The sequence below is a fragment of the Theropithecus gelada genome, chromosome 15 (assembly GCF_003255815.1).
Source record: "Theropithecus gelada isolate Dixy chromosome 15, Tgel_1.0, whole genome shotgun sequence".
NCBI classification, from domain to species: Eukaryota; Metazoa; Chordata; class Mammalia; order Primates; family Cercopithecidae; genus Theropithecus; species Theropithecus gelada.
Window position 1 is genome coordinate 48005532 of NC_037683.1, and position 23833 is coordinate 48029364.

The following is a 23833-nucleotide window of genomic DNA, read 5'->3' on the forward strand; positions in this document are numbered from 1 at the left end:
GAGCAGCGGGCCCTACCCTGTGCCATAGCAACTATCCTACATGTTCTCCTGCCTGAAGTGTGGCCTGGGTTCGGAAACTTTCCTGCCAGAGGAGGGACTAAAAAAGCAGATCTGGCAGAGCGCCAGCAAGAGCAAAAGCTGTATTCGTCCCTTGTTTCCTTCTCAGGATTTTGAAGATTTTGTGACCCAGTTGGATGAAATCATGGTTCTGAAATCCAAGTGCATCCAGAGTCTGAGGAGCCAGCTGCAGCTCTATCTTACCTGCCACGGGCCCGCCGCAGCCCCTGAGGGAACAGTGGCGTCTTAGAGCCAGACCCTGTGCCGAGACAGCGGGGGCCCTGCAGGAGCCTGTGCTGGGCTCTCAGGGGCTGGAGGAGCCTCTGCCAGGTCCTCCCTGCACACACCAGAACCCTACACGCTGGTCCTGCCTGTGCTAGCCTCACCCCAGCCCCACGTGGCCTCATAGGTCCCAGCTTCTCCCTCAGTTCCATGCACAGGAGCCCCTCCAAGGGTGGGCCAGGCTGAAGAACCTAATGCCTTTCCCTTGGGCCTAGAGAATGTGCTTAATTGACCCCCTTGCCTGTGGGAACATATTTGGGTCTAATAACCCTGAAGATGTTTCTAAGTTTGGGGATCAGAGGATGGGGTGGTCAGTGGTAGCCTAGAGGTCAGAGAAGACAACATGCTGAGCCCAGAGGCTTCACCAGCTGAATTCTGTGCCTGACTTAGAAGACTAAACATTGGCCCAAACTCAAACATTGGTGCTGGGGGACAGGGGTGGGGTGAGCTCTGCCCCATCAGCCCTTGGAGATTGATTTGGGGATTTAGAGGCGTTTTTAAAAATGTAGATTGGTCAAACCTTGACTTGATATGTCACTAACAGCAGCAGATGTGGGACAGGCATTATACGTACAGCTCCCTTCCCTTCCTGCAATCCAGTTTTGAGACAGAAGAGGGTGCCTGTGTCACACATCAATTTTTCTCCTTTCGTGGGGGTGAAAGGCCTCTGTACAATGCCCGATACTCTCATGCTTCTGTGGCACCTCCTGGCTCCTATCTGGGACACCTCACTCGCCAGCCCCATCATGGAATAGTCCATCTCCTAGCCTGCTCCTCATCCAGTTCACCCTGCCCAGCCACCCTGCCTCTCAGGGGTCTGTGTTGGGAACCTTGGCACAGAGTGCTCTGTTCAACAGTCTGAGGCCTCTGAAACAGAATTCACACACAAGCATTCAGCCGAGTTCCGCCTGCTGTGTATCTTTTTAGCAGGAAGTAGCTCAGGACAGGGAAGACAAAGTAGCCTCCAGGTGCCAATTACTTTAAAGCCACTCTGGGTCAAATGGAGATTCATGAGTCACAATTTTGGCCCGAACACCCATTACTATGTGAGCTTTTATTTCCTTCAGATAAAGGATAACTTTTTACGGTTTTAAAAGGAGGGCTTAATTAAAAGGCCAAGAGAAGGGTTAAATGGCTCTCTTGAGACACTAGCAGCCTGGCCCAGCCACCTTGTCAGCCTCACAGTGCCTCACCTGACCACCAGGGGGCATCCTTATTGGTGCTTCTGGCCCCAGGGCACTGCGGCCTCTCCTCACATGATCACTAAAAACCTTAAAAGACCCAATCTAGCCAAAAGCTCAAGTCGGACAATGGCACAGTTTCAAGGTCAAGGACAAAAACTTTAGGAATGAACCCTGTTCTATCACATACAACAGCATCACTGAGAGCTGGTGAGACAGTTTTAAATCCAGTCCTGCTTGTGGCAAATGATGCATAAATGCCGGCTGCTCACAGTAAAAGGGCTTCTTCCTCTTTTACTGGGTGAGCCCCCTGAAGGTCCGGCCTATCCCAGCTCCACAGTCAGGAAGGCCTATGTCCTTGGTCTGTGGATGGAGCTGGGTCAGGTTTAAAAAGACTCAGTCTAGGCTTGCCTTTGCAAACCAAAAAATGGGACAGGTCTGAAGTGGGAAGAAAGTTCCAAAACAGAAAATGGTTAGGTCCTACTCTATCCCCAGCAAATCTAAGCAAGAAATCCCTTTATATACCACATGGCCCCCCACTCCCACAAAACAGCCTTGGTAATAAAGAAGTTATCAAACCAAGACATACCTTTTAGGTTTTTATTAGTAGTTCTCTCTGAAGAATCAAAATAGTTAGCAAATTATTTTAGATTCATCAAGACTGTATATCCTTTGTATTTAGATCTTTAATGATGTACAACATAATACAAAACAAACCAAAGAGACTGATTTCTATGACTAGGTGTTATTCATTGTGTCATCCTAAAGCAGTGGGCTGGAAGGGAAGCTGTTCAAGGAGAACAGAGGTGGAGTTAGTGCTGACCGACTAAATCATGGCCTGTCTGCTCCCCCATTCAGTGTGCTGGGAAGGGGCCAATGATTTCTTAAACTAACAACTGTTGCCTAGAGCAGGGGCTCTAAAACCCTGGATAGCAGAGGACTGTGGTCCAAACCAAGCCAAAAGAAACAGGCTGGGGTAGGAAAGCGTGGTGACTGCCTGGCAGAAAAGGCAAACTCTGGGCCCCATAGGGAAAAGTGCATTCTTTGCACCTCAGAGACATTGCAGAACCAGTGTTAACACTATGAGACTTTGTTAGGAGGGGAAAAAATAAAACCCTGGAAGAATCTTTCACTTGAACTCAACTTGATTAGAGTTCAGTCCACCAGTCTCGGGGGAAGGGGAAGCACCTAGCTCCACAGCAGCACTGAGTCTGGCCCTCCCGCCCCATCTCCCCAGCCCCTCTCAGCAACTAGGCCAGGCTTTAGCTGAGGACATAAAGACCCCAGAAAGACTAGGGCAGTCTCTCTGGAGGGCTGAGGTGGGAAGGACACTTCTCAAAATGCAAATACGTTTAATATGGAAGGAGCCAGGACAGTTCTGGGGGCACTTGCCCGAATCTTCCCCACCTCCCCAGCTCCGGGCCTAGGCTCACAGAGACTGGCGAGCACAACCTCCACATCTGACCTTCTAACCCCCAAAAGAAAATCTGGAAGCTGCCCCTTCTCTTTCCCCACAGATGGGCTCTGCAGGGCCTCCCAGGGATGGTGGTTCTGCGGCAGGGCCTAGACAGGGCCTGGTCTCAGCTGGCTCCTGCCCGAGCCATGAGGTCTTCCAAAGCATTGTCCTGGTCATTGTTGTGTAATAGCAAGACTTCCTTAATGTCTTTCAGCTCAAAGCCCATCTCCTTAAATTTGCTCATTAACTGAAGAAACTCCATCATCTAAGGGAGAGAAGAGAACACAGATTAAAGAAAAGGGTGGGGTCACAGCACAGCCGAGTGAAGGAGTATGTGTGTGGGGGACTGGGGGAAAGCAGAATGGATTGAGTCTCCATAAGGTCCCCTAGCAAGCAGAGGTGGGCTGTAGTGGAAGCCAAGGCAGACGGGTTTGGTGACAGCCACCGACCTTCAGGAGTCAGCCCAGTCCCAGCTCACTCTTGCGACCTCTATCTGGGTCCCACCACCCACATCCATCTTCCCACCAAGGAAGGAAACTGAACCCAGACATGGCTGCTCTTCAGAGAGCAGTCTAGGCAAAAAGTCCAGCAGTCTCCCTCCCTAGTCATCTAAAAGTTTGGCTTTTAGCTCAGGCCAATGTTCCCTTCCCTTCACTGGGATTCTAAAGTTTTCAACCCAATGCTTCAACCACCAACCCAAACACAGGCCTCGGCCTGTCTGAATACTTGGGAGATTCTGCCCTTTATGTGCTTCTACCTGTAGTCACTGGCAAAGCAAAAAGGTTGTGTGTGGGCCAAGGGAAAAAACCAGGACGGACTACTTGGTCCCTCCTTTCCAGAGGGTTCCCATGAAGCGTGAAGATTCCCACCTTTTCTTCTGAACACTGGTGCATTTCCAGAGCCTCTTCCACTAAAAGAGGGTCGAAGCCCTTCTCACACAGCTGTCCATGTGCAAAGAGATAGTCAAGAATCTAAGAAAAGAAACAAGGGATTTAGCACCTACTGCTACTCTTTGCTGTGCTTTCCAAGAGACCTCAACAAACTGGAGTGTGTGAAGTCTGATCCCCACCCCACCCAGGCCGTCAGGTACTGGATAGGATTTGATTTTGTGCCTTGACTGTGTCCAACACAACAGGACCCCAGTGACTCTTTACGGAACACAGGCACAGCCTTCTAAACATGAGTAGGCATTTTCCAAAGGAATTGCTGCCACAGCTGACACACCTACCAGAATGTCGACTCCACAGCCTGGGCAGGCGGCTACTCTAAGGAACAGCACAAGTCAGAAAATGTCACCAAGGTCTAACACTCCAGTACCCTATTCAACATTTTGGGCATAGATGACAGGATGAAAATTCCTGGAAGGAGACATTTGACCATACCCCAAGCCTAGCTTTGCCCCTTTTGGAGGGGCAAAGAAAGGGGAGGTAGTTGGAGAACAGCTTCAATTCTCCCAAAGCTGTCTCTCGGCCTGGGTCCTGGAATAGCTTCCAAAAGAAGAACTGCTCCCAAGGCTGCTGGCTTTCCCCAATACATGCCCCATGTCCTCACAAACCCACAGGAAAGGAGGCTGGTGCTACAAGTCTGAGGGGCTCTAGGACAGGGGGGGATGCTACTCCAGCTCCACAGGTCTGAGCCTGCCCTCCTGGCTGACCAACCACTCACCTGCTCAATATTCTCTCCTTTCTTCTTCATGGCTCTGAGGACACACTCATACGAGTAGCCCATGTTGACCACCGTCTCCACACACTGCCGCTCACTGGGGGACAGCATCTGCAGTTCAGAATAGGCCTGGGGACAGCTGGGCATGTTGGGCACTTGTGACACTGAGAAATTAGCAGGGGTGACCTAGTAGTGGAAAAACAAGAAGATCAAGGCAAGAAGACCTGGCCCCCCAAATAAGTCACTGAGGCAGCCTAGTCCAGGGGTTGGCATTTCTGACACTATTCAAGCCCCAAGACAAGTGGTCGAGTTGGAAGAAACTGCCAGGTTGCTGGCCTGACATCCTGAAAAGGAACGAAGAGGGGAGGGAGTGCCAGCTGAGAGGGAAAAAGCTGGGGGTCATCTGCAGCTGTGGCTGTCCTGCTCTGCCCTCGTCCCACCTTGGTGATCGAGAAAGCACTACACCACCACAGGCCCTTGCGTGCCCAAATCTCCAGGGCGTGAGTTGAAGAAAGAAGTTGTGGCTGCCCCCAGGACTGATGTCGAAGCTGACTGCAATGATTTCTCTCCAGAATTGTCCCTTTCCCAGGCTGAAGTATCAGTTCTGAGGGGTCATTCTGCACTTCAAATACTCCCACTTTGGAGCTAATCTATCCCAAAGTCTCTACTCTTGGGCAGAGGCTGTGAGTGTGGTTCCCATGCATGGACAGTTCAGGAACCCAGGGTTTTGAGGGGACTCCACACCTTTGCCCTACATCATGTACTGTGCTTCACTTCCTGCTAAAGCTGCCATTCTACAGCGCCGGGACAGAAGGCATACTAGCCACACTGGGCTGGATCCCACAGACTGAATCTGAACTCTAGGGACCCGCCCACCAGCTACAGGCAGCCTGCTCCCTGCCTCTGGAACTTAGTAACCCCAATCTGATAGGCGTACAGAATCCCGTGATTAACTCCCCTACCACTTCTGATCACAAATCAGGCCCAAGGCATGAAGACAGCACACTCCCAGGCCAAAGGACCCATCCACCATAGGAACGAGGTCATAAGCCCTTTTACAGCTTGGCACAGGTCTCAAGATTACCGGGGAAGATATTTCAGACAAAATTTTTTTGTATTTCCTTGTTTTATTCTGGGGGAGGGGGTCATGGTTAGGTGGTAGGAAGCCCTCTGTCCTAGAAGCAAGTTCGAAATTATACAGATATAACCAGATGCTCTCCTCAAAGTCTGCTGGGGAAAGCCAGGACAGCTATAGGCCTCAGAGCCCATTCTGTTTGTGCTTAATCATCTCACCCACAGCACACTCAGCAGCCCAAGCACAGGGCTGTCATTAGGTTACAAGAGTCACAATAAGGCACAGGGATTGGATCACACCAATCTAGCCACTTGGCAGGTCTAAGATTGTGTCTCCCTCTTTAGAGACAGGCTTTAACCTGGGCTAAAGAATATCAACAGCCACAGAGTAATGCCAGCTCTCACATGACGTTCCCCAGCCAGGAAGGAGTCAGGACTATTCTTCAACTGCCTGCCCGTCTCATAATGCCTCCTGAATGGCTGGTGGGATGCGGGCATACACCCAGAATACTGCAAATGTCATTACAAATGTCAATAAAATCATATCTAGCTGGGCACAGTAGCTCACACCTGTAATCCCACCACTTTGGGAGGCCGAGGCAGGTGGATCACGAGGTCAGGAGTTCGAGACCAACCTGGCCAACATAGTGAAACCCCATCTCTACTAAAAATACAAAAATTAGCCTGGTGTGGTGGCATGTGCCTGTAGTCCCAGCTACTCGGGAGGCTGAGGTGGGAAAATCGCTTGAACCTGGGAGGCGGAGGTTGCAGTGAGCCGACACCATGCCATTGCACTCCAGCCTGGGTGACAGAGTGAGACTCCGTCTAAAGAAAAACAAAAATCACATCTATTTTAAACATACATGCAGTACTCACACCCTACTGGTTATTTCGTAATCTTTAGGTAAACATGGCATAAATCCAGAAAACTGTTCAGATTATTTGATCCAGTTGCCTATTTATAGGAAACCAGTCTAAAGAAATAATAATAATGCAAACCAATATTTATATATAGGAATATATCCATCTCAACATCATTTGTAATAAATACTAGGGTCAACCTACCAAATATCCAGCACAGGGTGTTAGGTTAGCAAATAATGAACATATGACTGTTAATTATTTAAAGCATCTGAATTAAGTGAAAAAACAGCGGGTGAGGTGGCTCACACCTGTAATCCCAGCACTTTGGGGGGCCAAGGCGGGTGGATCACCTGAGGTCGGGAGTTCAAGACCAGCCTGACCAACATGGAGAAACCCATCTCTACTAAAAATACAAAATGAGCCGAGTGTGGTGGTGCATTCCTGTAATCCCAGCTACTTGGGAGGCTGAGGTAGAAGGATCGCTTGAACCCAGAAGGTGGAGGTCTCGGCCAAGATTGTACCACTGCACTCCAGCCTGGGTGACAGAGCGAGACACCGTCTCTAAATAAATAAATAAATAAGAAAAAAATAAGATATATTTACTAATTGTACATGCTCTACAATTATAGCTATACATTTTTAAAAGATGCATGAGATATTAAATGACTGATTTTAAATGGATGATTTTAAAGAATCATCTATCCTAATAGAGGATACTTTCCTTCAACAGGGACAAACAAAATAAGATGTCCCCTTCATATAAATGTTTTATGAATCAAACAGGCAATAGGCTAATCCAGCAGACCCCAAACAGACAGACAAGGTTTGAAAGGATCCCTCATCAAAATTATAAGTGTTTAGTTTCTCCAGTTAGTCACCAAATTTATTTACTCCAAAGTACCATTTTCAAATATATATAATGCTCTTAGGAGTAATATAGATATGACTTTTTAAACACTATTAACTGCATTCATGGTAGCCATTTGTCATTATTTTTTCAATAAAAGAACAGTAAAATTTAGTTCCTGGAGGGGCAAAGGTTGACTCTGGCATAAAAAGGGATTTTCATACTCAATGACTGAAGTGCTCCGTATTTGTAACCAAGTAGAACTAGACAAAAATGAGAATTATTATGAAATCTTTCCAAATTAAATATGAGGGAAAGTAAGTTTGTGAGAGGAGACAAATATTAGTGCTCAAGCTTCTGAAGAGTCTGAGCATGCTCTCAGGCCTCAGAAGGTGACAGTCCTTTCTATACCTATGCAGCCCTCAAGCATAACCTAAAGACAGCTTCTACCAAGTCTTTCCATACACCTCCTTTTCCCACTGCTAATGTGTGCACAACTCAACAGGCACACTGCCACCTGCAGTCCCACAGAGCTTTGGGCACGCTGCTGGCAAAGTACTTACCACATTACATTAATGTGAGCTTGCAGAGATCAGTTACCATGTCATGCCCATTTCTAAATCCCCAGGGCCTGGCTCTTGACTTTACACTTACTGGTCTTCATCAACAGTTGTGGAATAAATTGAAGTCCATTAGAATTTTCAAAGGGAGAATTTCATTTAACACGCTAAAATGATCAAATGTCTTTACCATCTCTTCTTCCCAAAAGCCCACTAAAATGATCACAAACAAACTAAGGCCAGGCACAATGGCTCATGCCTATAATCCCAGCACTTTGGGAGGCTGAGGAAGAAGGACTGCTTAAGCTGAGGATTTCGAGACCAGCCTGGACAACATAGTTGAGACCCATCTCTACAAAAAACAAAAAGCCAGGTGTGGTGGCACATGCCTGTAGTCCCAGCTACTCAAGAAGGCTGAGGCAGGAGAATCACTTGAGCCCAGGAGGTCAAAGCTGCAGTGAGCCGTGATTTGAGACAGTAAGACCCTGTCTCAAAAAAATAAATAAAAAATTTAAAATAAAGAATTAAAACTGTATTCATCTTTAAAGCAATAAAAGGAAAGGGGGTAGCAGTGGACAATATATTTCTTCTTCTTTTTAAATAAAAAAACAAAGACAAGGTCTCACTATTGCTGCCCAGGCTGGCCTTGAAGTCCTGGGCTCAAGCAATCCTCCCACCTCGGCCTCCCAAAATGTTGGGATTACAGGTGTGATATATTTCAATGAAATTTAAGAATGTGGAAAGATAATGAAGGGATGGTCATTGCCAGCAATGAAGTTATAAAGTAAGCAGAAAAGGGGAAGTCAGTCTATCAACCCATTAGGACCCCTAAGAGGGGCTCAGACTCTGGAAGCACCAGGTAATACTGGGATAAGGCAAAGATACACACAGTCAGTGATCAGAGCAGTAAAGCCCTCGGTGAAACATTCCCCATTCATCCCCACCCTGTGCAGGAGGCAGAAGGTATAGTCTCCAGAAAATGGGAACCAGAGACCAAAAAGGACTAAGCACCAGGCACAGTGTGGGGCAGAGTCAAGTGAAAGAACTTAAACAAGGATTAAGTAAAAGCAACACACCAGCGTTCCCCAACATTAGTCCTCAGCCAGAATTCTCTGGAGAAACCCTCACTTCCAAGCCCTACATATGTTTACATTTTGGGGACTTCCCCGGCAAAACCAATTAACTTTCAACCTATAGTGAAGTTTAATGATCAACAAGCACACCTCTGACACACAAACTTTGTGACTGTTATTTTTTTAATGCCTCATACATACACGTGAATAGAAAGCCAAAGCCACCAGCATGAAAACATCAAACCAAAAGAGGGAACAGAAAAAGCACTTGGAAATTTAAAATATGATAAAGTAAAAACTGCATTTTTAAAAGGTAGTAAGATACAGGCTGGGCATGGTGGCTTATGCCTTTAATCCCAACACTTTGGGAGGCTGAGGCACGAGGATCACTTGAGCCCAGGAGTTCAAGACCAGCCTGGGCAAACAGTGAGACCCCCATCTCTACAAAAATTAGCTGGGCGTGGTGGTGCACACCTGTAGTCCCAGACAGGAGGCTGAGGCAGTAAGCTGCACTCCAGCCTAGGGGACAAAAATCTCACCTCTTAAAAATAATCACCTACTCTCAGGTTCAGGGGGAAAAATAATTAAATAAAATAAAAGGTTGTAAGATTTAGTTTTGGTTTTTTTTTTGTTTTTGTTTTTGTTTTTGGTTTTTTGAAGTTGTAAGTTAAGGATATGTCCCAGAAAGTAAAACATAAACAAGATCTGCACTCCCATGTTTGTTGGAGCACTGTGCACAACAGCCAAGATTTGGAAGCAACCTAAGTGTCCATTAAGAGATGAATGGATAGGCCAGGTGCAGTGGCTCACACCTTTAATCCCAGCACTTTGGGAGGCTGAGGCGGATGGATCACCTGAGGTCAGGAGTTTGAGACCAGCCTGACCAATATGATGAAACCCTGTCTGTACTAAAAATACAACAATCAGCCGGGTGTGGTGGCACACGCCTGTAATCCCAGCTACTTGGCAGGCTGAGGCAGGAGAATCACTTGAACCCGGGAGGCAGAGGTTGCAGTGAGCCAAGACCATGCCATTGCACTCCAGTCTGGACAACAAGAGCAAAACTCTGTCTCCAAAAAAAAAGATAAATGGATAAAAAAAAAAATGTGGTGCTCATACACAGTGGAGTACCCATTCAGCCATGAAAAAGAATGAGATTCTGTCATTTGCAACAACATGGATGGAACTGGAGATCATCATGTTAAGTGAAATAAGCCAGGAACTGAAAGACAAACATCACACGTTCTCACTTATGTGTGCAATCTAAAAATCAGAGCAATTGAACTCATGGACATAGATACTAGAAGGATGGTTACCACAGAGGCTGGGAAGGGTAGTGGGGGGCTAGTGGTTAATAGGTACAAAAAAAAATAGAAAGAATGGCTGTGCACGGTGACTCACGCCTATAATCCCAGCATTTGGGAGGCCGAGGCAGGTGGATCACAAGGTCAGGAGTTCAAGACCAGCCTGGCCAAGATGGTGAAACCCTGTCTCTACTAAAAATACAAAAATTAGCTGTGCATGGTGGCAGACACCTGTAATCCTTGCTGCTCTGGAGGCTGAGGCAGAGAACTGCTTGAACCCAGGAGGCAGAGGTTGCAGTGAGCCAAAATCATGCCACTGCACTCCAGCCTGGGTGACAGAGTGAGATTCCATCAAAAAAAAAAAAAAAAAAAGAAATAGAATAAGATCTACTATTTGATAAGACAACAGGGTGATTATAGTCAATAATATTTAATTGGCCAGCCACTGTGGCTCACACCTGTAATCCCAGCACTTTGGGAGCCTGAGGCAGGTGGATCACTTGAGTACAGGAATTCGAGACCAGCCTGGCCAACATGGTGAAACCCTATCTCTGCTAAAAATACAAAAATTAGCTGAGCATGAAAGCACATGCCTGTAATCCCAGCTACTCGGCAGGCTGCAAGAGGCAGGAGAATCGCCCAAACCTGGGAGGTGGAGGTTGCAGTGAGCCGGGATCACGCTACTGCACTCCAGCAGTAGCTGGAGTTTATTTATAATAATAAATAAATAAATATTTATTATTAAATAAATAATATTTAATAGTACATTTAAAAATAACTAAAAAAGTATAAATGGGCCAGGCATGGTGGCTCACGCCTGTAATCCCAGGACTTTGGGAAGCCGAGGCGGGTGGATCATGAGGTCAAGAGATTGAGACCATCCTGGCCAATATGGTGAAACCCCATCTCTACTAAAAATACAAAAATTAGCTGGGCATGGTGTCGCACACCTGTAGTCCCAGCTACTCAGGAGACTGAGGCAGGAGAATCGCTTGAACCTGGGAGGCAGAGGTTGCAGTGAGCTGAGATTGTGCCATTGCACTCCAGCCTGGCAATAGAGCAAGACTCTGTCTCAAAAAAAAAAAAAAAAAGAAAAGAAAAGAAAGAGAAAGAAAAAGAAAAAGAAAAACCCCAGAACTCATCAGGCCCGGTGGCTCACACCCGTAATCCCAATATTTTTGGGAGGCTGAGGCAGGTGCATCACTTGGAGGTCAGGAGTTCGAAACCAGCCTGGCCAATATGGTGAAACCTGTCTCTACTAAAAATACAAAAATTTACTGGGCATGGTGGCATGCACCTGTAATCCCAGCTACTCAGGAGGCTGAGGTGGGAAAATCGCTTGAACCCGGGAGGCGGAGGTTGCAATGAGTCGAGATCGTAACACTGCACTCCAGCCTATGCGACAGAATTAGAATCCGTCTCAAAAAAAAAAAGAGAGAAGGCCGGGCGCGGTGGCTCAAGCCTGTAATCCCAGCACTTTGGGAGGCCGAGACGGGCAGATCACGAGGTCAGGAGATCGAGACCATCCTGGCTAACCCAGTGAAACCCCGTCTCTACTAAAAAATACAAAAAACTAGCCGGGCGAGGTGGCGGGCGCCTGTAGTCCCAGCTACTCGGGAGGCTGAGGCAGGAGAATGGCGTGAAACCGGGAGGCGGGGCTTGCAGTGAGCTGAGATCTGGCCACTGCACTCCAGCCTGGGCGACAGAGCGAGACTCCGTCTCAAAAAAAAAAAAAAGAGAGAGAAACACTCCAGCTCTGTTTATACCTGCAGGTGGAAGGCAGCAAATTCTCAAGCCAACAAGAAGCAGGCCTCTTCCCATCCTGAGATGAATAGGCCAGAAAGAAACTCCCACACTCAGGTTGGTCAAAGAATGACAAGTGTTCTAGTTTGAGAAAGATCTCTGCTGTTAGTTTATTGGCTTTGATCTCTAAATGGTTAATCTAACTTTAAATGAGAGGAAGGAAGTGTTGGCCAAGGACCCCTGATCTTTTCCAGGGAGCTTTTAATTTCTCTAAAGCATACAAAGTACCATGAAAAGGAAGAAGTACAGTGCTGACCAGAGTCCAACAACTGACCAAGAGGAATTAGAATGAAGCCCACTCCAAGAAGATAATAATGGTGTTCGGCACTCTATCAAGTTTACCTGGGCCAAAGTTTATGGAAGTTTACAAGCAGCTATGAGCTCTCTGACAAAAGAAGCATTCCCACAGACTATCATTGACCAAGAATGCTATTACTGGGACTTGTAAAGCAGGCCAAGATTTCATATCTTTTTACCAGCTAATAGCAGGCTTGTTATGGTCTCTGACAGATATCCCACCAATACAGTCAGGCTCCTTTTTGGCTCTAAGTAGTCTCTTGATGTGCTTTTACATTTAAAAAAAATCTGTAACCTGGCCGGGCACAGTGGCTCACACCTATAATCCCAGGAATTTGGGAGGTGGAGGCAGGTGGATCAACTAAGGTTCGGAGTTCGAGACCAGCCTGGGCAACATGGTAAAACCCTGTCTCTACTAAAAACACAAAAATTAGCTGGGTGTGGTGGCATATGCCTGTAGTCCCAGCCACTCAGGAGGCTGAGGCAGGAGAATTGCTTGAACCTGAGAGGTGGAGGTTGCAGTGAGCCGAGATGGTGCCACTGCACTCCAGCCTGGGCGACAGAGCAAGACTCTGTTTCAAAAAAAAGAAAAAAGAAAGAAATCTGTAAGCTGGTGTGACAAAAGGTTCTTGACTTCTATGATTTCTATTCTAGAATGCAATAATGTGTTGTTCTGTACTGCCAGGCTTGGTGGCTCACGCCTATAATCCCAACACTTTGGGAGGCCAAGGCAGGCAGATAACTTGAAGTCAGGAGTTCGAGACCAGCCTGGGCAAGATGTCGAAATCCCATCTATACAAAAAATACAAAAAAGTTGGGCGTGGTGGCACGTGCCTGTTGTCCCAGCTACTCAGGAGAGTGATGAGGTGGAAGGATCGCTTGAGCCTGGGAGGTTGAGGCTACAGTAAGGTACGATCACACCACTGTATTCCAGCCTGGGCAACAGAATGTGACCCTGTCTCGAAAAAAAACCAAACATCAAGAAAAAACATAATCCCTGTCCTCAGGAAAATATGGGAGTTGGCGGGGGATTTAAAAGACTTACCGTGGGACCAGTATTTGGAGGTGATGATTCGTCTGTGCACACAGACAAAACAGAGAGGGAAGGCATCTGGGAGGATGTCAGGGCTGGCATCTCTGTGCCACTGTCCAAGTTCAAAGCTGAAAGCCCAAGAGTGTGATGCCCATTGAGCTCACTGGCACTGCTTTGGGTGGAAGGCTTTAGGGAATTCTGGAACGTGCCATTGCGGAGGCAGGATGTGCTATGGAAAGTGCTCGCCAGCTTGGCTGTCTTCTGATTGCTGTCATCAGAGTCAAGTTTGGGGAAAGACAGGGATTTGATATTGCTTACTGCAGGTATAGGGGGGAGGGACACTTTGGAAGACAGTGACATCTTTTCACAGTTGCCCAACTGTGGTAAGGTTATAAAGCCATTGGGTTTATGAAGAGGCTTGAAATCTAGGGTCGCCCGTTCCAAGGATGCCAGGACCTCCTCATCCTGTAACACGGACCCAGAGCCTCCCCTGGGCAAGTTATTGTCCAATAACTGAGCCATAATGGGTCCAGTGGTTCCTACCAGAATATTTCTCAGCTCTTCCTTCTCATCAATAGTTTTTAACTCCAGATTATCAAATGGGTCTTCTTCACACTCAAAGTCAGCAAGATTGAAATCCGCCTTTATGTGAGGTGGGCTGAGAACTTTCTGTTTCGTGGCACTACTGCTGACCCGAGTTGGTGTGAGGATGCTGTTGTGCTGCAAGCTGGCGAGGATGGGGTTAATAGGAGGTGGCATTGTGGCTGTACTGTGAGTCTTGGAGAAGCTCATTTTGCTATCGCCCTCTGGGCCACTCTTAGAATTCACTTTAGCTTCTGCTTCCGCAATTTTGCACTCTGCTTCCCGCTCGGCTTCTTCGATTTTCTTAATCTCTTCAGCCCACTCAATGGTTTTCTTTTCCAAAGAGAAGTCATACTGCAAAGATATAGCAGAGGAAGGGGGTGTGAACCCAGGTGGCCGTCCTTCCCCCGCAACCCAATTCACTCCTTCCTCACTCCTGGTGCAAGAGGAGAACTGGGCAAGGCAGCATTTAAGGTGTGTGGGATGATCCCCACTTAAAAAGAGTAAGGCTTCCAATGTCCTTATAAGATTTAACCAAACTCTGTTCCTAGATTACTTGTAGAAATTATCTAGAAAGAACTCCTACAACCTCTAACCCTACATACCAGGCCAAATGTACCTTGCTACTTCCCTTCTCTCTCCTCAGGCCATTTCCTTTCCTAGAATTCTTCATTGGTGGCTCAAGCAGAGCTCAGTTACTTCCTCTGTGAAACTTTCCTGATGACCCACTCCTTCTTTGTAACTCTTACAGCATTTGTCTCTATCAGTCATTTGATGCTGAGCGCAGGTGACCACATGTAGTTTTCATCTTTAATCTCTAACTTCCTCCAAAGTATCACAAGCCTCTTGTGGACAGCAACCTGTTACAGACCCTCCTTGGATCTCTATTATCTAGCACAATGTCCTAAACAAATCCCATGCTAGGTAATGATAGCCCCAAACATTTAAGAAATACCTGTAAGGTGCCATGCATGATTCTAAACACTTTTTATGTATTAACGCTCTAGATTTTCTCAGTAACCCTTTAAAGTAACTACTGTTATTCCACTTAACAGGGTCTACAACCAAGCATAAAGCTGGTAGCTAAATGGAAGAGCCTGGATTTGTACCCAGGCAGTCTGACTATAGATTCTATGCTCTTATTAAACCACTATCTATTAGATTATGATAAACAGGTTGTAGTTAAAATGCAGAAAAACTTATAAGAAATCCAGGCATAGTCAGATTAAGATTTTTACAGAGCAAATTACACAAAGCGCCACTTCATGGTTCTTTAACGATGTCTTAAGTATAGCTCAATTTACAAAAATTTATTTTGCACACTTAAAAGAAATAGACCTATTATATAAAGCAACATTCACATAGGACAGGAAAAAACAAAAATCTTTGGCTTTCACCCCAAAGCACTAGAGCTAAACAATGTCTGTGTGAATGTCCAAGGTTAGAGACACACTAAAGGTAAAAAAGGGGGAAAAGAGAGGTCTAACATGCTAACACCAGAATTTTAGAGAAGAAGAAAAATAGGCAAGAGCCTCTTGTCATCCTCAAGCCTTTCAAATTCAAACAACAAAACAGAAGCCTAGAAAGGCACATGTCAAGAAGTTACTTTAAATCCTGAACCAGTTGCTGTGCCTCAGACAGACACATGGTGGGGAATCACTGGGCTTCCTTTCTACCACTAATGGAACACTGAGAAAAGAGCAGTGGCAATGACTCTGCTTTTCTAACTGTGGAGAAAATCCAATTTTGCAATTGCTTTCCCCCAATAAAAATGGGGGCTATAACTAACTTCCCATTGCCTATAAACATTGTTCTTTGAAGTTTTATTCAAAAAACAATTGGAAATTTATTTCCTTTTCTAGCAAACACTTATTGAACTTTCGTTTTTTAGTTACCAAAGTAATGTAGAATACTTGGAACACAGAAAAACAGGGTGCGGTGCAGGGAGGGAGGGGGTTGGGGGTGACAGAAATATTAAAGTAGAAAAGAATGTGGGTTTGGAGTATAATAATAAATAATATCATCTAGCATTTATGGAGTTCCAGGAACCAGAGTAAGCATTATAAATACATTATTTAACTCTTCCAACAACCTTAAAAGCTAATCATTCTCATCCTCCCTTTACAGATGAAGAAATGGAGGCTTGGAGAAGTTAAAAAAATCTGTCCAAGATTATACAGCTATTACAGGTCAATTCTCCAGCACACGTATGAGTGACACCAGAGGATGTTCTAAACCATGACACTAAGGGCTACCTCACGTGAGCCACATTCAACAGAAGCTTTCTGGACCCTAGAAGCAAGGGCTGTGTATATTTTACTGGCTCACTTTCAAGAAATTTTAGCTGAAAAGTTGTGTTTGTATTGTCATGCAAAGGCAAATATGACAGAGGAACTTTCAAGTCATCTGTCTAGAGCTCTAGGTCTGACTGTTCTCTTTGGGTATGGAGGGGACCAGATACAACACTACAACCTAATTCCCCATGGAGACTCCAGGCAAAGTTTAAGGCTGCTTTGTAACCCAGACAGCCTTGGTCTCCTTTGGGAGGCCAAGATGGGCGGATCACTTGAGGTGAGGAGTTTGAGACCAGCCTAGTCAACATGGCGAAACCCTGTCTCTACTAAAAACACAAAAATTAGCCAGGCATGGTGGCACACGCCAGTAGTCCCAGCTACTCAGGAGGCTGAGGCAGGAGAATCTCTTGAAGCTGGGAGGTGGAGGTTGCAGTGAGTCAAGATGGTGCCACTGCACTCCAGCCTGGGCAAAAGAACAAGACTCCACCTCAAAATAAAGGTTGCTTTGTGCATCAGAGAACAAAAATATTTCACCTGGCCCACACTGGAATGCAGCTGTTAGCCCTGATCTCCTTTTGTGATCAGTGGGTGCTATGAGCACAGTGAGCGCAATACCATGTGTTTATTAGTGCTTCAGACTGACCAAACAAATGGGAAATTCCCAGCAAAGCCTAAATCGACAACAATTTGGGAATCAAAACAAGTTTTCTGAATGCATCAATAAAGCAATGAATAATGAGAAACAAGACAGGTGTTTTTAAATCATATTGCTAAGAGTATCATGTACACAAGCAAGTATTTAATGACTATTTGTTCTTGCCAATAAAAAAATTCTCAGACCAATAAAACAAGGAAAAATGTTATAAAGTAAGTCTATCTCTCTTCTGGTCCAATAAAGTCTCCATACACAAAAGGAACATTAATTCAGTATTAAAGATGCTTAATATAAGATGCTTGACATCATTAGTCATGAAAGAAATGCAAATAAAAACCACAATGAGAGACAACTTCTCACCCACAAGAATGTATATAATGAAAACAAGTTAATAAGACTTGGCAAGGAAGTGAAGAAATTGGTACCCTCTTGTGCTGCTGGGATTGTAAAATTGTGCAGCCACTTTGGAAAAATACTCTAGTGTTCTTTAAAATGTTAAACATAGAGTTACCATGACCCAGCAATTCCACTCCTTTACATTATACCCAAGAAAACTGAAAACATGTGTCCACACAAAAATCTGTTTACAGATGTTCAGAGCATCATTATTCATAAGAGGCAAAAAGTGGAAACTACCACAATGTCCATCAACTGATGAACAGATGAACAAAGTGTGTTATATCCAAACAATGAAATATTATTCACCTATAAAAATAAATGAAGTACTAATACCTCATTCATACAACGTGGATAAACCTTGAGAACATTATGCTAAGTGAATAAGCCAGTCACCAAGGCTACGACTGCAGAATTCCATTTATATGAAATGGCCAGAATAGGCAAACCCATAGAGACAGAAAGTAGATAGCAGTTGCCAGAGGCTGCAAGGAGGGGAGAATGGGGAGTGACTTCTCATGGATACTGGGTTTCCTTTTGGAGTGATTAAAATGTTTGGGAATTAGATAGTAATGATTGTTACACAACTATGTGAATATACTAAAAATCACTGAACTGTATGTATACCTTAAAAAGGTGAATTTTGGCCAGGCATGGTGGCTCACACCTGTAATCCCAGCACTTTGGGAGGCTGAGGTGGGCAGATCACTTGAGGCCAGGAGCTCAAGACCAGACTGGGCAACATGATGAAACTCCATCTCTACAAAAAATACAAAAATTAGCCAGGCATGATGGTGCATGCCAATAGTCCCAGCTACTCAGGAGGCTGAGGAGGGAGGATCACCAAGCTCAGGGAGGTCAAGGCTGCAGTAAGCCACGATTGCGCCACTAGACTCCACCCTGGGTGACAGAATGAGACTGTGTCTACAAATAAGCAAAAAAAAAGTATTTAAAAAAAAAAAGGTAAATTTCATGGTATGTGAATAAAGATTTTTTTTTCTCCCAAAAGTAACTGAAGTTCCCTCATTATGATTACTTACTGCATATAGACTTTGGAAGATAAAAAAAAGTAATACCTTTTAGAGTAAAATGGTGATGCCTTAGTGAATTCTAGAAAAACAAAACTTCTTTTCCTGAAAGTTGCTTTTTTTTTTTTTTTCTTTGAGATGGAGTCTCACTCTGTTGCCCAGGCTGGAGTGCGGTGGCGCGATCTCAGCTCACTGCAAGCTCCGCCTCCCGGGTTCCCGCTATTCTCCTGCCTCAGCCTTCCGAGTAGCTGGGACTACAGGCGCCCATCACCACGCCCAGCTCACTTTTTGTCTTTTTTCAGTAGAGACGGGGTTTCACCGTGTTAGCCAGGATGGTCTCGATCTCCTGACCTCGTGATCCGCCCGTCTCGGCCTCCCAAAGTGCTGGGATTACAGGCGTGAGCCACCGCGCCCGGCCGAAAGTTGCATTTTTTATAATCTTCTTAAGTCACAGGAAGAGTTACAGTAAGTATCATATTTTTCTGTTTCTCTAGGTAACTTCTCTCAACTGTAAGTACCTTGAGGACAGTGATTAAGGAATTCATCTCTACCTTGAGTGTCCAATAGACCACCTCTCAAAAGCAGGCATTCAGTAAATGTGTACTGCAGTAAGTAACACAGGGCTATTTGTTGCTTTCAAGGAGTAATTCAGTACATTTCTATATAACTGAGCCTTAAAGATGGGAGGATTGAGAAAGAAGCCCTCGAGGAGATAACATTTATGTGCAATCTAGAATAGATTTAAACGGAATTTTCAGTATAGTGAGAAAAAGAATATTCCAGGTGGAGATAACGGCTCATGAGCAGAAGCAGCATACAGAGAGATAACGCACAAGGTCTAACAGACTACTAGTAACGTGGTTTGGAGGGAACATGGAGGTGATGAGCTCAATTGCTCTGCCATAACCTTATGTCTAGACTAGACTCAATAAGGACTGGTCAGTCACTGAACCCTTTTGAACAGTTATGAAAAGGGACGTGACAATTTAAAACTTTAAGATCATGCTAGATCTTAAACTTCTAGAAACAATGTAAAAAAATAGAAGGAAAACACTGCAAGCAGAAGGGCCAATTAAAGAGGCTACTGCAACAGCCCACATGAAAAATGAGGTCAGGCTGAACTGCAATGTGAGACACAGCAAATCTAACTTGAGTGACTGAAAAGAGAATGAGGACATTAACAAAGAGAGGGAAAGAGGTGAAAAAACTAGTTAAATGGGCAATGGGAATTTGTTCTGTGTGAGGTACAGAGCCCCAGGAATATACAACTAACAGGGTAAACAAAATCTGTATGTGTATATAACAATGTGAGCCAGGCAGCAATATAGGAGCTATAAGAAACAATAATAAGAGAATACAGTCATAATGACAAGGATACACTCTAAAAAATGCATGTTAGGTGATTTCACCGGTGAGGGCAGAAGTGTACTTACACAAACCTAGATGGTACAGCCTGCTATACACCTAGGCTATATGGTATTGCTATGGTACAGTATTGCTCTGAGGCTACAAACCTGTATAGCATGTTACTGTACTGAATACTGTAGGCAATTGTAGCACAATAGCAAGTATTTATGTATCTAAACCTATCTAAACATAGAAAAGGTACAGTAAAAATATGGAATAAAAGATTAAAAATAGGCTGGGTACAGTGGCTCACGCCTGTAATCCCAGCATTTAGTGAGGTCGAGGTGGGCGGATCAACTAAGGTCAGGAGTTCAAGATCAGCCTGACTAACATGGTGAAACCCTGTCTCTACTAAAAATACAAAATTAGATGGGCATGGCGGTGCACACCTGTAATCCCAGCTACTCAGGAGGCTGAGGCAGGAGAATCCCTTGAACCCAGGAGGTGGAGGTGAAGGTGGAGGTGGAGGTTGCAGTGAGCCAAGATCACACCATTGCACTCCAGCCTGGGCAACAAGAATGAAACTCCGTCTCAAAAAAGAAAAAAAGAAAAAAAAAAAGATTTAAAATGGTCCACCTGTATAGGGCACTTACCATAAATGGAGCTTGCAGGACTGGACGTTGCTCTGGGTGAGTAAGTGAATGGTGGGTAAATGTGAAGGCCTAGGACATTACTGTACAGTAGTACTACAGACTTTATAAACACTGTACACTTAGACTATACTAAATTTGTAAAAAACAATTTTTCTCTCAATAATAAATTAACTCGAGCTTACTGTTACTTTTTTTAACTTTATAAACATTAAATTTTTAAAACTTTTTTACTCTTCTGAACTAAGCCTAAAACACAAACACATCATACAACTGTACCAAAACATTTTTCTTTATACCCTTATTCTATAAGCTTTTGGATCTTTACTTTTTTTTTTTTTTTTTTACTTTTTAAACTTCTTTCTTAAAAATGAAGCCACAAACACACACACATCAGCCTAGGCCTACGGGATCATCAGCATCACTGTTTTCCACCTCCCCATCTTGTCTCACGGGATGGTCTTCAGGATCAATACATGCATGGAGCTGTCATCTCCTATGATCACAATGCCCTCCTCTGGAATATCTCCTGAAGGACCTACCTGAGGCTGTTTTACAGTTAACTTTTTTAATAAGTAGAAAGATAATGCTAAAAAGTATAGCATAGTAATACGTAAATGAGTAACACAGTCATTTATTTGTATTACATACTATACTGAATTGTATGTGCTATACTTTTATAAGACTGTCAGTGCAGCAGATGTGTTTATACCAGCATCACCACAAACACTTGAGTAATGCATTGTGCTACCATGTTACAATGGCTACTACTATGTCACTATGTGATAGGTACATACATACATATATATATATATATCTCCTTCCCCCCCCAGTAGAGATGAGGTCTCATTAAGTTGCCCAGCCTGGTCTCAAACTCCTGAGCTCAAGTGATCCTCCCACCTTGGCCACCCACAGTGCTAGGATCACAAGCGTGAGCCACCATGTCCAGCCCCTTATGATTTTATGGGACCACTGTTGTATATGCGGTCCATCGTTGACCAAAACGTGATTCTGCTTGCAACTGTAGTTTTTTTATTTCACTATACATCAAATTCTTACTCTTTAAACTTTTAAATGCACTAAACTTTAACTAAAAATTACCACTTACCTGTACTTCTCTGACAACCTGCAAACAATCAGGCAAGGAGAAGCCAATAGGTAGACCAACTTTAGCTGGTGTTTTGAATTTGTCTCCTATCTTAAATGGGACATCATCAAGGTAACTGAAAGTCCCTATAATCAAAAATAAAGTAGAAAATATCAGCAAAGAACTTCATTATTTGTTTTGCCATAATCTTATGTCTAACGGATATGCATTAATTTTTGCTATCCTAAGTCTAGAAGTTACAGAGTTCCTTCTCTGACTGCTTACCTTTTCCTTGACCCTAAATCTCTGAGAAGGAAATTCTACTCATTCAGTATTATTAGGAGTTTATTTTCAATGGCACTTAGTGTAAAAGCCAAAGTACTCACAGCGGCCTAAGAGGCCTTCCCCATCGCCCACAGTCTCTCTGCCCTCACCTCCTTTCAGTCATTCTCTGGCTCACTGTACTAAGTTATGGTGACTGCTGCTCTTAAAGATGACAGGCTCCATCCACCTCAAAAATTCTGTACTGACTGTTCCTTCTAACTGGAACACTCTTCTGTCACATGACTCACTCCTTCAAGTTTCTGCTCAAATGTTACCTTCTCAGTGAGGCTTACGCTGACCCACCCTACTTAAAAGTACTACCCCACCCTCACTACAATACTCCCATATTACCATCTTTTCCCCATAACACTTACTGCCTTCTAACATTATAAATTGACTTTTTAATTATATTTATTGTTTCTCTTTCCCAAAGAAATATAGGCTCCTTGTGGGCAAGTATTTAAGTCTATCCTATTCAATGATGTATTTTCAAAACCTTCAGCACTGTCTGGCACACATCAACATTTAATAAACACTGCTGAACGGATGAGACTCCCCAGAAAAGAATCTCCTTGATTAGGATTCACTACTTTAGAAAAAAATCATTTTTAATTAACACAAAGAATTACTCCCAGCCTGATCAACATGGCGAAACCCCGTCTCTACTAAAAATACAAAAACTGGCCGGGCATGGTGGCGTGTGCCTGTAAACCCAGCTACTCAGGAGGGTAAGGCAGGAGAATCGCTTGAACCCAGGAGATGGAGGTTGCAGTGAGCTGAGATTGCACCACTGCATTCCAGCCTGAGCAACAGAGTGAGACTCCATCTCAAAAAAAAAAAAAAAAAGAGCCGGGCGCGGTGGCTCAAGCCTGTAATCCCAGCACTTTGGGAGGCCGAGACGGGCAGATCACGAGGTCAGGAGATCGAGACCATCCTGGCTAACACGGTGAAACCCCATCTCTACTAAAAAATACAAAAAACTAGCCAGGCGAGGTGGCGGGCGCCTGTAGTTCCAGCTACTCGGGAGGCTGAGGCAGGAGAATGGCGTGAACCTGGGAGGCAGAGCTTGCAGTGAGCCGAGATTGCACCACTGCACTCCAGCCTGGGCGACAGAGCGAGAGACTCCGTTTCAAAAAAAAAAAAGAAAAAAAAAAAAAGAATTACCCTAGCTTAAAAAAAACTACATTCTAAAACAACATGGAAATACTTAAGCAGCACACTTACATGAAAAAGGGAAAACCAGACAAAATCATGGGATTCTGAATAAGATTATCAGGAACACAAGCCATACACAATGGAGCTGCTTTAATCTCCTAAAGGTTCTTTGCCCGTCATAACTGAACAACATGGAAAGACCAGAACATGACCATCTATTCACAGGGTCAGATAAAAGGAAAATGCCTGTTGTATATAACTCGATAGCTATATACTCCAAACGGGGCCATGTTTTCTTTTCTGGAGCAGCTCTGGGAGGCTAATTTACTGGCAGAACCATCGTGGACAATGAAATACAATTGATAAAATAAATTTTGTTTTTCAATACTGGCAGCTGGTAAAGGAAGGTTTACCTCTCAGCCTCACACTATTTTCTTGGGTGCTCACGGACACAGAATAAGACAATTACACCTCTTCCACGAAGATGACTTCTTTCCTTAGAAGAACTGTGTAGATCTCAAGAATTATCAAGGTCAGAAAATATTTGTAATCTTGTTGTCATTCCCATTTCCTGGGATAGGTATTCTGCAGATACACCTGAAACTCTCCATTAGGAAGAATGCCCCTACTCCCAACCCTTGTGGGAATGGGTGTCTTTCCCATCTCTTTCCCATCTAACTTCTGGCCAGAACTAAAACATTTGAACTATCACTCACTTAGCTAGCAAATTAAATTCACAACTGTGTTCAATTTAGTAATTTAACACTCTTGGAAATCACCATATTTATTTATTTATTTTTTTTTTTTTTTTTTTTTTTTTTT

At 44.4% G+C, this 23833-nt stretch overlaps 2 protein-coding genes across 7 annotated transcripts in view; one reads left to right on the forward strand and one right to left on the reverse strand.

Annotated features, from left to right (window-relative positions):
• The window catches only part of KIF24 (kinesin family member 24), a 76143-nt gene extending 73894 nt beyond the window's left edge, over positions 1 to 2249 (forward strand). Inside the window, exon 13 of the mRNA XM_025358837.1 lies at positions 167 to 2249. Coding sequence (XP_025214622.1) covers positions 167 to 307 — 141 coding nt within the window. The 3' untranslated portion in view covers positions 308 to 2249. The remainder of the gene's footprint in view (positions 1 to 166) is intronic.
• The window catches only part of UBAP1 (ubiquitin associated protein 1), a 75334-nt gene continuing 53607 nt past the window's right edge, over positions 2107 to 23833 (reverse strand). For 5 of the 6 annotated variants that reach the window (XM_025358838.1, XM_025358839.1, XM_025358841.1 and 2 more), the window contains 5 exons: positions 21554 to 21678; positions 13506 to 14429; positions 4642 to 4824; positions 3846 to 3947; positions 2107 to 3241 (listed from right to left, as the gene is read on the reverse strand). In XM_025358838.1, coding sequence (XP_025214623.1) covers positions 3101 to 3241; positions 3846 to 3947; positions 4642 to 4824; positions 13506 to 14429; positions 21554 to 21678 — 1475 coding nt within the window. In that variant the 3' untranslated portion in view covers positions 2107 to 3100. The remainder of the gene's footprint in view (positions 3242 to 3845; positions 3948 to 4641; positions 4825 to 13505; positions 14430 to 21553; positions 21679 to 23833) is intronic. The other variant, XM_025358842.1, reaches the window with a different exon arrangement.